Source organism: Pogona vitticeps, chromosome 1 (assembly GCF_051106095.1).
Source record: "Pogona vitticeps strain Pit_001003342236 chromosome 1, PviZW2.1, whole genome shotgun sequence".
Taxonomy (NCBI): Eukaryota; Metazoa; Chordata; class Lepidosauria; order Squamata; family Agamidae; genus Pogona; species Pogona vitticeps.
In genome coordinates this window covers 68,399,157-68,414,207 of record NC_135783.1, presented here as the reverse complement: position 1 = coordinate 68,414,207, position 15,051 = coordinate 68,399,157, and the positions used below count along the sequence as shown (strand labels likewise).

General features: G+C 40.6%; 1 protein-coding gene across 9 annotated transcripts in view; it reads right to left on the bottom strand.

The window, feature by feature from the left end:
• Positions 1-395: 395 nt before the first annotated feature.
• The window catches only part of AGPAT4 (1-acylglycerol-3-phosphate O-acyltransferase 4), a 98,587-nt gene continuing 83,931 nt past the window's right edge, over positions 396-15,051 (bottom strand). For 6 of the 9 annotated variants that reach the window (XM_078383209.1, XM_072994535.2, XM_072994569.2 and 3 more), the window contains one exon: positions 396-3,944. In XM_078383209.1, coding sequence (XP_078239335.1) covers positions 3,853-3,944 — 92 coding nt within the window. In that variant the 3' untranslated portion in view covers positions 396-3,852. Of the gene's footprint in view, positions 3,945-8,126; positions 13,272-15,051 lie in introns of all 9 variants that reach the window. The other 3 variants (XR_012085283.2, XR_013540531.1, XR_013540529.1) reach the window with 2 other exon arrangements.

Sequence of the window (15,051 nt, the reverse complement as noted above, 5' to 3'; positions counted from 1 at the left end):
GGGCGCTGGAGCGGAAAGGGGGCGGTAGGGGGGCGCTGGAGCAAGCCAAACCTGTGAAGATGGCTGCAGCCTTTTTACAGTGTGTATGAATATATATTTTCCTCCAACCTTAATTTAGTTTCAGAGTTTTTGTCTTGAAATTTTTAGTTCCTGCATTGCGGTTTGTTTTTATGCCCTTTTTATACTCCTTTTTGCGTCTTAAAATTCGCTTGCTACTAAATCATTAAATGTTACTTTTGGGGGGCATTTCATTTTCTTGGAATTGAATTTTTTTTCCCCAGGGGGTCATTGGATTTAATAAGATATCATCACCATGGTGAGGGGGGGCGATGATAACTTCCTCAATGCCTCAAGGGGGCGTTTCTTTCAAAAAGGTTAAGAACCACTGGTCTAAACAATGTAAATGTGCAATTTATTTGACATCAAGAAGCTGCAAATTCCACCTCCCACCTTCCCAAAACCTCCAGACCTCTTGGTTTTATTTAAAATGCAGGATAATGGCGGCAGTCCTGAAATCATTGGATAAGATAGGCTCTTCAGTGATTGAGCATCAGCACCTTCCCATATGTAAAATTATAAATCTAAAAGAGAGTCAGGAAAATGTGATTCTATATGACTATCAGGAACCCAGCCTGACCAGTACTGTAGAATCTAGTTGATTTCATGCAGCACTGTGCTTGCTCCATCCCACAGCTTAAAAAAATCTGTTGATGCTATACTACAATTTACCAAGTGATAGGCTTACACATACACTGAACATAACACTAGGATCCATTGTTTGCAAAAGTAGCAGCATTAGTAATTGCCTTTAGAGTCATTTGCGTTACTGACCCATCAAACACTAGTTAAAATTTCTTGATGACAAAATAGCTTGACATTTGACTGAAGAGCTGTACACAAGAACCACACTATACCGAGACATCACCCACAAAATTTTGAGAACCTTCACTTACAAAACTGATGTCCCTTTTAAGGTTATTAAAAGTCAATCAGATGCACTAGCTCACTGCCACACCCACAATTTGTATATACTCAACCTTTAGGTGAAAATTGCTTGCAGGATGGCATCCTCTATTATTTTGTTTCAGATGACTTTAACAGAGAACTCTGTGATACCAAATAGGACTGTGTCCTAATTTTTAAACAAGGCTCCTAATGTTGTAATAGACATGAGGAAGGCTAGCCAGGAGTATAAAAATCAGTTCAACTTGCAAGCATGAGAGGACCCCATCTGATGAAATGCTCAGTCACAGGGAATGTGTGAAAGTAAATAGCCAGATGGGTGAATTACAGCACCTGAGACTTCAGCAGCAAAGGGAGGGCACAGCATTGGATCGCCTCCCCCTTGTTTTTTTGGTCTTACCTATTGAAACTTTCCAACTAACAAACAAAAAAGGAACAGAGCAGAGGTGTGAAGACTATCAATGGAGCAGAGTTTGACCAGTCATATATGCTTGGTGCACTAAAGCAATCTGAATACTAACTTGGAGAAGCCAAGAGACACAGAGATGTTGGGATACGAGACCTTAGGGATGGGACAGTGGTGTCCCAGGCCTCTGGAGAAAGCTCTTCAGCTGCCACAGAAGTCTAGAGGAAGACAGGGTTCCTTACATGAAACAAAGATGTGATTTTTCAGAAGAGGCTCCTCCAATTTTTATGGACATTGTCTTTCACACATGCCCACAGAGTTCCTATTATTATGTTGACCATTAGAAATCTTGTATTGAGGCATGTGTGTAGACAGCATGGAGACAAAGATGATGATGTCATGTTTAGATAGGCTCTGCTGGGAAGGAGACAGTAGTCACAGTTCATACAAGCACCAAAGACGAGATTCTGGAAGCAAACTTTAGATTGATAGGTAGGAAACGGAAATCTCTCATGCTGGAGGGTTTGTTTCTAATACAGGTTTTCCCTCAAAAGTTATTTGCTCAATGTGCAGGGCCATCAAGATATATGGAGCTGTTCTCAGTCTATGGCGATTTGCTGGCAGCAATGAATCATTCAGATTAGAAGACAGGTATCTGCTTCCGGCAAATTGAGAGAAAATACGATTAAATATAACGTTATCAAACATAAAGCTACAGACATAACATGGCTTTTTAAAAGAAAAGCCCCATTAATCTTTTATGATCCTTTGGTAGTAAGTGTTACGAATCATATAGATGGGCAATAATTCAGTAGTCTATTCCCTACTTACACTTTCACAATGCTACTATGAACAAAGTCTCTTGTCAATAACTCCTGCACAGACTTTGCCATAATGGGACTAAGTCCTCTTCTGGATTAGCAAGTGGTTAAACAAAAGCAGGGGAAAAGCAGACATAGATAATTCTTACTAAATGGATTTAAGGAGTGCATTCTCACAAAGGTCTGTATTCTAACTGGCACTTTTGAAAATAAGAACAGGAGCTGAGCAGTCAAGGTGGTCAAATCTGCAAATGATATTGTGTTATTCAGGACAGTTAAAAGGGGGTGGGCTATGGAGAGCTCCAGAAAGAATCTCCCCAAAATGACTGAATAGACACTACTATAGCAAATGCTGCTCAACATATAAAGCCAAACAATTCAGACAAAACACTCCTAAATTCACATATACAACAAAGGGGCTTGAGCTGGTAGGGCCTGACCAAGGCAGACAATTTGGGGTCATAGCAGACAACGCAATGAAAATGATATCCCAGGATGTTTTCAGTCCTGCAAAAGGCAAAATCCATACTAGGGGTTGCTAGGAAAGGGAATAAGGATAAAACTGAACTTAGCTGTCCAGCAATGAGAAACCCATGAGAAATTGCAGCAGGGACTCTTACCTAAGTAGCAAAGATCTGTCACTGCTGTTACACCACTTCACTATGCAAGAAGATTCTATCCTATTATCTTTTACAGAAATCTATAGGATGACTGCTCCTAGAATACTATAAGGATTTGAAAAAAAGGGCAACCCAAACAATTAGGACTGAAGAATTTCCACTACAAAGAAAGGTTCAATATTTGGATCTTTCCTGGTTTTAAAAAAATAAATATAGGATATAATTATAAAAATATGTGTACTGGAAGGAGAATTTTTCTCCATCTCCTAGCATTAGATCCAAAGGTGATCCAATGAACTTGAATTAAAGTTGAGAGGCAGAACAAATAACAGGAAGTGTAGTACTTCACATAGTGCATAATTAACTATAAAAACTTCTTCCACATGATGTCCTAATAGCTGTCTATTTGTGTATTTGTATAGCAATAAAAGGGGATTCAGGAGAATCATGAGCAGGCCAAGCTATCAATGGTTACCACTCATAATGGCTTTGTATTATTTCCAGGATCATGGGAATCATGCCTCCTCCCCAGTGCCACTTGCTAGGGTACATGAGCAAAAAGGGGCCTTCAGGTCCAGCTTGTAGGCTTCCCAGAGGCATCTGGCTGGCCATTCTAGAAAGAGAATCCTGAAGCAAAGAGGCCTTTACACCAACTGAGTGGTCTCGTCTAAAACTTTTAGCCACTTTGTATGAAAGTAGATTTTATTAGTTATCATAAATCCACCTGGGATGCGGGGAGAGAAGAATCTCTTCCTTTAGATGCTTCCTTGCTATATGGTCTGTGTGTTTCCTGTTCCTTAATCTTAAAGAAACATAGTCTGTGAAAAACCAGGCAGGGAAAGAGTGATAGAATCATTTTCAAAACGTCCCCAGGAGTGGGTGGGTGGGTGAGGGACAGAGGGAGAGAAGAGTATGAATGCAGCAAAAGTATGGCCATCTCTCCATTAATCTTCTTTGTCCTCATGTCTGAAGGAGAATGATACGCACAACAGTTCACAGCAGGTGTGTGTTCCCTCTGGATATGAAGCAGTCTTTGGAGAGTTCACTTCCGTTTTCCCTTGTGACCATGGTTGCCATAAGTTGAACCTTTATTAATTTCTGTAACTCCTATCATCCATCGAACACCAGCTGAAGCTGAAACAAGAATAAAATTAGGATATATTGAGGTTAAACCCCCTCCAAGAAAGAACTGCAAATAGCAAATCTCCTTTCAACACTGGGTTGAAAATACAAAAATTAAAATACCATGCCAAAACAAAATACAACGAGCATAACTGAGTCTTTTGCAAAGTCAAGTAACAAAGACAATTTCCAGAGATTTTATGGCAGACCAACTAGTGACGTAGGGCAAAACAATCCAAGAACAGAAGTAAAACATTGCCAGTTGTCAATTATTCTGATGCCTAAGAATGAATATTAACCATTTTGTTATCTCACTATTCCTAATCAAATATGTATAAAGCTACCCAAAGGCTGAATTTATTCCCCAATACCTGACTTCCAATCTAAGCCTCAAGTCTTCGGCAAAAAGCATCACATGCCAATGAACTTCCAGAAACAGGAGGACACAGGATAGTTGTTAGAAGATACCAACAGTGCAAAGCTGTATTTGTCTACTCACTCTCAATTAAATGGGCACAAGGTAGCAGCTTTTTGTAATTGGCTCCTGATTTAAAACATGAATGACTGCTGAGAGATAACATTCTGGGAAAAATAAATGGACAACAACGCCAGGTATGGTTCTACAACATTCAATGGAGTGCGGAAAAAACACTTTCCTACCGTGAAGTTGCAAAGACTTTACATGCCATCTTCATTTTTATTACTTTATGTTAAAAACTCTCTTCAGTAGACCCACACTATGAGATCTGTTATGGACATGATGAGTAACCTTTCCTCCTGTTGTGTGACTGATCGTCAGAGAACTTGACAGCACAATGTTTAATTCTATAATTCAACCAAAAATGTTTTTTAAAAAAATGCTTGAAATGGCATAGTACATGGATCATAAATACTACTGCCGTACATACACATACCCAAAATAATATTCATTTGTTTTGGAATCAGTCAGCAGAAGCTGCAGACCACAGAAAACTTACTGAGCAGACTCAGGAAGATGACCCAGTGGCCCAGGTTCTCTGATCTTACTAGCTTCATAAGAGGTCATGCATGACACAGCATTTCCAAATCAGAAGAACTGACCATCAGTAGTAGCACAGAATAAATATAAGCAGCTCCACACAAGACGATGAAAGGGGGCTTGATTAGCATATCTACTTGAACAACAAACTTCTGAACAGAGGAACGAATGGCTCTAGCTTAATCTCTTCAAACCGACACCTTGCACAGAAAGAACAGATCATGCTGTTAGTCCCAGTTAGAGCTGACCTGTTTCATGGGTTTACTCCAGTTGAGACCAACCTTGGATCTAGGCTATATAAAGTAGCTTAAGATAAATTGCTATGTGTCGTCAAGTCAGAACTGAGTTATAGCTACTCTAATAGGGCTTTCAAGGTAAGTGAGATATTTAAGGAGTGGTTTTACCAGTTCCACACCCCCAGTGAGTTTCCATAGCTGAGTGGGATTTGGCCCCAGGCCTCCTGAGTCCTAGTCCATCACTTTATCCAGTAAACCACACTAGTATAATTAAGCCATATGCCACATAGTTGCTCCTGGAGATGTAGCAATGGGCCATGTAAAATCTCTTTTGACTAGTCAATCTGTGATGGATTCAGAAATTAGCTTTGATAGCTGTATATGATAGCCATTGATGCAACAGCTGGCAAGAATCATCATAACTAAAAGAATCAGAAACCTAGACCACAATCAATAATGCCATGCATTTTAAAGTAACCTGCCTACAGTGAAAATTAATGGAATTTTAAAACGTTTAATGGCCAAAATCCTGCTCCTTTGCATAGTAAATCACACTAGAGTAAGCCCACTGTTGATTTATAATCTCTCTGACAAGATCTTTAAATAATAAACAAATAATACAATCCAACAAAGGATCAGACAAATGTAAGTGACAGGGACACTGAGGGCTGCAAATCAACTCTAACAGCTATTGTGCTCTTGTTCTAAGTTTGCATGTCCCATATTGTGATCACAGACATTTAAAAAAGAAACTCATGCTATACACGCCATGCCAGCCAATCTCTTTACTGCATGGGATTGTTCTCATGCCTTTCTGTATGGCTTAAAATACAGTAGAGGACTTCAGTGTGGGGCAATGCCTTGGACTCACTTAAACTCTGAGGATCTAAAATCTACCAATCCAGGGACATGAGGGTAAAGTACAGGTCACACACCAAAACACCTTCTTCATTATTTGTTATGCTACTGAGGTGGGAAATGCAAGAAAGTTGTTAATGTACTTGAGTTACACAGTAAACATAGAGGGGAAAAAGGAGTTCTTTATGCCTGTTATAGAACATTTTTTTTAAAAGGATAATAGAAAAAAAATCAAGTCAAGGAACAGCTTATAATTCAGCCACTGTACTGCACCCAGGCACTCTAAATTCTCCCAAAGCATAGCAGCATCAACATCTCCTTTGTGCCTGAGATAGTGGCCATTCTGGGAAAAGCGAGTGATGATGCAATGTTGAAGACACTGGTATTGCTTAAATGTCTTTCTCTTAGTGGATTCCCATACCAGCAAAAGTGAAATGATGAAGAGTATTGCTGCAGCACACATAAATATCTCTGTTGTCTGGTTTCCAGTCTGTAACGTGGCTCTAGCCAAGTCTGTTCCAGCCACCTACTACAGATATGCTAGGCATGGAATAGCTACAGCATGCTTGAATTTTACAACTTACAAATGTGCACAGATGACATCCCCAGGATCAATAAATAATTCTACTTCAAAGGAAAAAAACACAGCAAAATAAATCAGGAATATTCATAGTCCATAGCATTTTATACATAGAATTGAATTCCTATTTTTTAACCTTTTCATTTTAAAGATATTAATCAGAATTTTGGCAGCAGCTTTGCATAGAAAAAGGTAAAATCACACATTCAACCCTCATAACAACAGGTTGCTTAGCTGTAACTGCAGTCCTTTGAGTGTTCTCTGTGCATTCACACATGTGGGTTCTTCTGCGCCTGTGCAGGCATCCTCAGAATCCTCCAGAGCCTAAAAAGCTGTTAGCCCAACCCTCTCACATAGTGCATAATCTACCTTTCAACGGCTATTGCTCAGTTCCCATGTCTGTTACCGACTTTAGCATCCATGTGGCAAACAGAGGGGTGGTATGGTGGGTTGTGTGAATTCACAGATGACCACTCAAATAACAACGGTTACAGTTAAGTAACCTGTCCTCCTCTTTGGGGGTCTCTGTGATTCACACATATGGGTGACTGAGAAGCTCACCAGCTGGTGGGATATCACACCAACACTGAATGCAGAATCAGAGAATAATGAAGTTAGAAGGCTCCCTTGCTCAATGCAAGAATCCAAATCAAAGTATATCTGAGAGGTATTACAGAAAGATCAAAAGATGCATCAAGCTTTGCCCTGACATCCAGTCTATAATGCTTAACAAACATTATAGGCTGAGACCGTCACTGCCTTACAGCTTTCTTCCAGCTGGACTACTTTCAGAAAAGCTGTTGAAGCAGCATCTGCTCTAGTGAAGTGCCATCTTAAAGAATTTGGCAGACGTTTCCTTACTCCTAGCATCTCCAACTTGTTGATGTGAAGCTTCTTTTGTTCTTAGGACCACAAGGCATGAATTTGTTTGTCTCAGCAATGGGCACTTCAGGCTGTTAAACTGGCATCAATTGTTAGAAGAACAGAAGGCTGAAGTTGGCTGAAAGGTTTTCTCATTGATAACTTTTCTGCTTTCATCCAGCAAATAAGTTGATCTGCAAGTTCTAATGTTACCAAGAGCCTCTTCTGATTGTTTTCTTTCACGCTGTTGAACAAAGACAGGAACCAACCCTAAAGCGACCTCTTATCCAGCCTGGCAGGAGAAATTACTCCGGTGGTGGATGCCATGTAACCCAGCAGCTTTTAGGACGTGTGAGCTGTCTCTGCAAGAAACTCCCCTGCCAAAGACACTATCTTTTCTATTCTGTCATGAGGCAAGCATGCCTTTCCTGATTTTGAATTTAAAACTGTTCCGATGTAATGGGTCATGCTCGTTGGTCGTAATTTTGATTTTTTTACAATTTACACAAAATCAAAGATTCAACAGAAGAATCCATAGGCATGAATCACAGAAACCATGAAGAATATCCAATCCCACGCCTATTATTCTAATTTCCTTAGGGATTTTTGGCTGCTAAGTGAGCTCAAATATTTTCACTTACTAGCTTCAAGCCTTCTTCAAGGTCCTTAAGCAATAGTCACCTAGCAGTGTCCTAGAAAGAAGGAGGGGAGAGAAAGAGAAAGAAAAGCACAGACACATCCCCCAGCTCACAGAAACACATGCACAATTCAATCAAAGATGCATGCTCATGCTGTTATCTAAATGACATTCTACAGAGGCAGATTTTATTGCCAGAGTTGAAAAAAGAGTTTGAGCTAAATATAGCCTGGTGGTTAGAGCAAAATAGTATCTAATAGGTAGCACTGCTTACCCCACAAATTGCTAATCCAAATTCCCTATAATCTGATATTTCAGAAAGCCGAGGCACAAGAAAGTTACTACAAGGCAAAATAACACAGTGATCTGGGAGGCTTGTTTGTGAGGACCCCTTCCGAGCCATGCTTCTGCCTTTCCCCTTCTCATATAGCCACATCTTCTATCAGAACAATGAAGGTCCATTTAGTGCTTTTATGACTCACCGATTCCACTGATTTCAACTCGACTTTGTCATAATCAACCTTAGATGCATTGCACTATAGACATTACTAAGAAAAGAAGAGCTTCTATGGTTCCTTTAAATGTCAGACTAACCAATTAAAGGGGTCAGCAAACCTTTAAAAACCTAATCTGAAAGAATATAAAATTACATCATGGTCATTATGCTCGAAAAATCCCATTACTTACTGGCAGACTGCACAATATTACAGAGAAAATGTTCACTACTGGGGGGAAATACAGTGAAAATCTAAAGATCACCAAATCTACATACATTATAGTTTGAGATGACTAAACTGTATAAAACACAACAGGGAAGTAAAAGCCACTACAACAGGAAACAACATTGAAGATGCTGCATTACAACCTCATTTAGAAAGCAACAACTCTTCCCTATATTTACTTTTGAACAAGTCAAACAAAATTTAAACAATAGCTAGAGCTTTCTTTTCCATACTGCATGGGTGGGGGGAAAAGATTGCAAACATTATTCAGGTACCACCGTAAAATATTATTTACCAGAAAACAAGAGCTCACTAAGACTAGAATGAAGGCAATCATGTAGAAAATCAAAATACAAACTGGATACAAAATGTGTTTTGGTTTTTTGATGGGTAAATATCTCTTGCTCTTTCAACCATGAATCTTGCTAGATGTGTTTTTTCCTAAAGAAATGTTATTCCTCTGCAGGCCAGTAGATGGCTTTCTTGCAATCTTCTCTGAAATACTCCACCTCTACTGTTAACAGAAGTTGATTCTGGAAAAGCCATATGAAAGTAAAATGGGAAAACAAAGTGCAGCAATGTGTAAAGATCAAATTGTCCAGATGCACAAAATAAAAGTGTCCCTTGGGCAAAGAATCAATAGGAAAAAAAGGACGTAAGAAGGGATGTGGTGGTGCTGCGGGTTAAACAGCGGAAGCCTCTGTGCTGCAAGGTCAGAAGACCAGCAGTCGTAAGATCAAATCCATGTGACAGAGTGAGCTCCCATAGCTTGTCCCAGCTCCTGCCAACCTAGCAGTTTGAAAGCATGTAAAAATGCGAGTAGATAAATAGGTACCACCTCAGTGGGAAGGTAAAATGGCATTCCCTAGTCACGCTGGCCACATGACCATGGAAACTGTCTTCGGACAAGCGCTAGCTCTATGGCTTGAAAACGGGGATGAGCACCACCCCCTAGAGTCAGACATGACTGGACTAAATGTCAAGGGGAACCTTTACCTTTACCTAACAGGGTAAACTGAGGACAAAGCCAGTGAACATCTGTCAAAGCAGCATAAAAACATCTACAGTGGTGCCTCGTATAACGAGTGCCCCGTTTAACAACGAATTCACATAGCGATGGCATTTTTGCCATCGCTTTTGCGATCGCATTACGAAGTGCCTATGGGGAAAAATCGCTTTGCGATGTTTTCCCCATAGGCACCATTTTCCCCCAGCTGAGCGGCCGCTCAGCTGGGGGAAAATGCCTGTGGTAGCCTCAGAAGGACTCTTCGGAAGGGTCCTTCTGAGGCTACCGAAGGGATTCCACTTCGGAGGGGGCATTTTCCCCGAGCTGAGCCCCGCCGCTCAGCTGGGGGAAAATGCCGGCGGTAGCCTCGGAAGGACCGACACCCCCTTACCGTAATGGCTGTGGTGGCAGCAGGGGTGTTTTTTTTAAATACCCTCCCGAATTGACAAATAACTTTGTTATTTGTCACTTCATGGGGGCAACTTCGTGCTTCATGAGTCGTCCCCATCTCTAACCATGATACATAAAAATCTTAGAGGACGTCCCCAAATTAACAGGTATCCAGCTACTTTCAAACCTAGTCTAGGTTATCTATTTTGAAAGAAATAAAAATTCGGTATTTAAAATATAACTGTGTTTTCTTACCTGGAATCGGAAGTTTACAAAATAATTCCCACTGGGTATTTCAAATATACATACCACATGCTTCCATATTTATTTTGTAGCAGATATGACTCTACAGTTTCAGATTACATGCCTATAATTTCAGGTAACATGCCTGCCACAGCCCTTTGAGTTTTTTTAACTAGCCTGAGATCTGTGAAGGCCCAATGGTTCAAATCCATAGCTGCTTGAAAGGGTTGTAAAAGACAACACTTCCACGGCTGCTTCAGAGAAAATATACATACCACATGCTTCCATATTTATTTTGTAGCAGATATGACTCTACAGTTTCAGATTACATGCCTGTAATTTCAGGTAACATGCCTGCCACGGCCCTTTGAGTTTTTTTAACTAGCCTGAGATCTGTGAAGGCCCAATGGTTCAAATCCATAGCTGCTTGAAAGGGTTGTAAAAGACAACACTTCCACGGCTGCTTCAGATAAACTGCATGCATGAAACATGCAGCAATACATGCACCTGGAGCAAATGAACAATGTTTCTTCTTTCTGTAATTGCCCAACTGACACTTCCTTGAATTGTTTAGCTATACTCCCTTGCAGATACAAGGTTTTAAAAACTTAGTGCATTATTTATCACAGTCTTTATATTACTATCAATCCAGAAGTATGATTACAGACTGAAGAACATCCTTACCATATTTTCCATCACAAGAATCGATAGCTTTGACCATCACACTTGGCCATATAACAACTATAGTCATGCAGTTTAAGGTTATTATTTCTCATGTTTATTTTTCCCTTTGGCTCATTCTCTTGCCTGTAAAAATGTATAGGCTGGAAATGTTCCATGGCATCTCGGAAGCTCTTATCATTAAAAATTTAAAAGGATCATTCTGGCCTCTCATCTTCAAACCCAGCATATCCCCTTTGTTCCTTGAGCACATGAGATTTGCCCAAGGACTCAGGGTAGTTAGGGAAACAAGGAACTCCTGCAGATGCACCCATGCATCCAAACAAATGAACAGTTGCTTTTATTTCTTACACAGGGGAGAGAGAGAGGCAAACAGTACTTCTTGATTGCCACAATAGCCAGGTTGCTAAAATAGCCCTCCTGTTATTTGCATATAATAAGGAGCTACACACAGACAAGGGGCTGGTTCAACTGGGCAAATTGAGCTGGAGCAAGTGCTTTTCCCCTCCAAGCCTGACAAGCGCTTTACCTCGGTTAAACAAGAGGGCCTGCCAAACTCTTTGCTATAAACACCTGTAGTGGGACATCTCAACTGCTTAGCTGCTGGATGTGGACTGAGCAGGTAACAGAAACAAGTCATCTGTAGCTATTACTTGAGTGACCCCCCGCTGGTCATGCCTGCAGGGCCATTCAGATATAAAGGAAAATAGCACAATTTCCACCAGCCATTATCTCTGACTCGCAGCAAGCTTTTAACCCAGTCCCTCTGCAAAAATCTCAGACAGAAAGCTTTTCCCATGCCTGTGATTTCAAATGCCATAACCAGCAAATCCTACAAGCAATTTTCACAATAATCCAATAGGGGAAAAAACATACATGCTTTACAAGCCCTCCATGATCTGATGCCATCAAGATGTGTTGGACTATAACTCCAGTGATTCCCACGCAGCACAGCTTGCAAGGACAATAAGCTCCACCCCAAGATGTCTACAGGGTACACAGTTGGGACAGATGCTCCGTAGTCTAGGAACCACAAGCAGGGCTTTGTATTCTGTAGAAGACCTGCTGTTCAGTCCTTGAAGGATTTTTTTAAAAAAAATATTTTATGTGCTTTGGTAACAAAGATAGAGTTGAGACAGTAAATGAGACCTTTCAAGCTTGGGAGGACGAAGCTGGGAAAAGTTTCCAATAGCCAGTGCTTCAATGTTTTGGGTTTCTCTCCAATGCAATGTTTGTCATTATTAGGAACGGGGAAATACAACATAGCCAAATAGATGTGCTTAATTTTCAAGCACAAAATCTGCATTATTTTGATGCATTTTCCCTTCTTAGAGCCAAGAATAAACTATGTATGTTCACAATGCTGTTTTCAAGTGGTCGAAGTACATGCTTTTAAAACTGGAAAGCACTTGAGTGTTCCCTGATGGATCAAGATTATTATATTGCACTCCTCCATTATGGTAATCTTAATTCAGCCCAGCGTGTTATATCCACCAAATCATACTATGAATGACCTCAGCATAATCACAACTCTTTGGTCTTCAAATACGCTGGGCTTAGAGCAGTGGTGTCGAACTGTGGCCCTCCAGATGTTCTTGGACTTCAACTCCCAGAAGCCTTCACCACCACCTCTGCTGGCCAGGATTTCTGGGAGTTGAAGGCCAAGAACATCTGGAGGGCCACAGTTCGACACCACTGGCTTAGAGGGAAAATCATGTGAAGTAGCTGTAAGCTTTGTGCTCAGTAGCTTGAATGCAAAATAGGGCATTGTTGACAGATGCTGAACAGTCAACAAACACCTGTCAGGAGGAGAAGCAAGTTTCAGCATCTTCTCAGCTGTAGCTAAACAAAACTCTTCAGTACCATTCCTCCAATTTAAACACAACACCAACTTGTATTTTTCTGTTAAATGCTGAGAATGCCAGATGTTACAGACCAGTTTGGGGCTCTGAGAAATGGAGGGGAAAGTTGATGTGAAAAAGAGAACTCGGAATTACAGGCAAGAGAAAAGCAACACTTTATTTGCAAAATGCATTGAATTATCCTGGGTGTCTTACCTGAGCACATCTATAATAGAAAGGCATGGTACTTCCCAATCCTGAAACTTCTAGATTGACAAGAGTGAAGCAAATCTTAATGAACACACATTTTGGAATGACATACTGAAAAATGAAGCCTATGAATTCTACACATAACATAATGAGCTAAGCTACCATTATGTGTTCCTGCCTCTTATCCACCAATGGGAGTATGCTGGAGACTATCCAGAAACCTTCTGTTGTGCTGGGCTTCAGGGATAACTTAGAAAGCAAAACATGACCAGAAGGTCTCAGATAGAGTCACCTCTTGTTGAAAAAAAGGTGTTCACGACTATCCATGCCCATTCAGTCAGTCCTCTCCTTCATTGCAAAGACCAGAGGAAAAGAAACTATTATGAGCCATCTGCATCCTGCAGTGCACTATGTCAGGTTGTTGCCTACCAAGGTTCCTGGTCCTGCTAAATGCAAACTTTACCGAGCATCAATCTGTCCATGACAACACATGCCAAACAGGGCTGAGTAATACTATATATATATTTTTTTTGGTCAAGCAGCACATCACAAAATGTCATCATTCTAGCAAAGAGAAAACTCTTTCCAAAGCCTGCAGTGAAGTGCAAGATGGGATGACTGGGAGAATCCGTCCAATCATTTTATAGTTATCAAAGAGGTCATAATGTTCTGAGCCCATAGGGACACTGCAGCTTCAAATTGAAGTCTCCTCACGGAGAGTTCATGTGGCATTCAGCTCTGCTCTCACCTGTCTGTCATAGCTGGGCAGGGGAACCTCAGCCAATGAGAGGACGGAGGGTGGTGCAGAAGTGGGAGGAGCTGGGTTATATAAGGTTTGTGTGATGTGTGAGAGGGGATCAGAGTTGGAGAGATGAGTGATTAGAGTGATTGATAGAGTGAGAAAGAGCCTGTCAGTGAGGGAAAAGTCTGTGTGAGCTAGTGCCTGAGAAACAGTGATTGTCAACTTAATTTTATAACAGTGATTCACCCTTTTTATTTTGTGTAATCAATAAACCTTTTATTTGTTTGAAAGAAACCCTTGTCCTTTTGATTTAAAGGATAGGTTGGGGGTAGCAAGTTTTTGAAGAGAAGTAGTGGGCACTCTTATAGGCCTGGATGGGTAGAGGCTTGAGAGTGGCCTGCTACAGTTCAGGACCATCCTTGACACCATCTCTTTGCTAGGTTAGGGAAGAAGATGATACTGGTAACTAATTTTTGCAGAATTCAATTCCAAGCAGCCACTAACATACTCAAAAGTGGAAGATTAGAGGGCAGAGACCTTTGGGTAGAGTGGGCGGCATATAAATTAAATAAATAAATAAATAAATAAATAAATCTGGCCTGAAGAACTGAATCGTGATAAAGCACTGAAATTCTACAGGGCTCTACACCCACCGCCTAAGTCTTCTCTGCTGCTGCACCAGAAATTGCAGGTAAATTAAGAGAGAATTGTCTGTCTCTCATTTGGTGTCATGCAACTAGTTCTCTATGACAAAAGCTGAACTAGAATAATCCCACTGACTTCCCCTTGAAGCATACATGTAATACACGTTCAGCAAGAACAGAAACAAAAAGAAAAAACAGAAAATTCCAAGGCTACTAAGAAGAATTCTGTATGTGAGAGAACTTGGATTCAGCTAAAAGAGCTAAGGATTTCCACATTACACATCAACTTTAACAATCCCTAAGGTGAAAACAGCTTCACCACAGCAACCATACAGCCTTTAATTGAAGTGTATATTGCAAGAAACCTGAGCTTCAGAAAACAGAAGGTAATTTACTGTGAGGCACCTTGGCTAAACGTTATACTTCCTACTTTTGTAATTTTGTCCATGC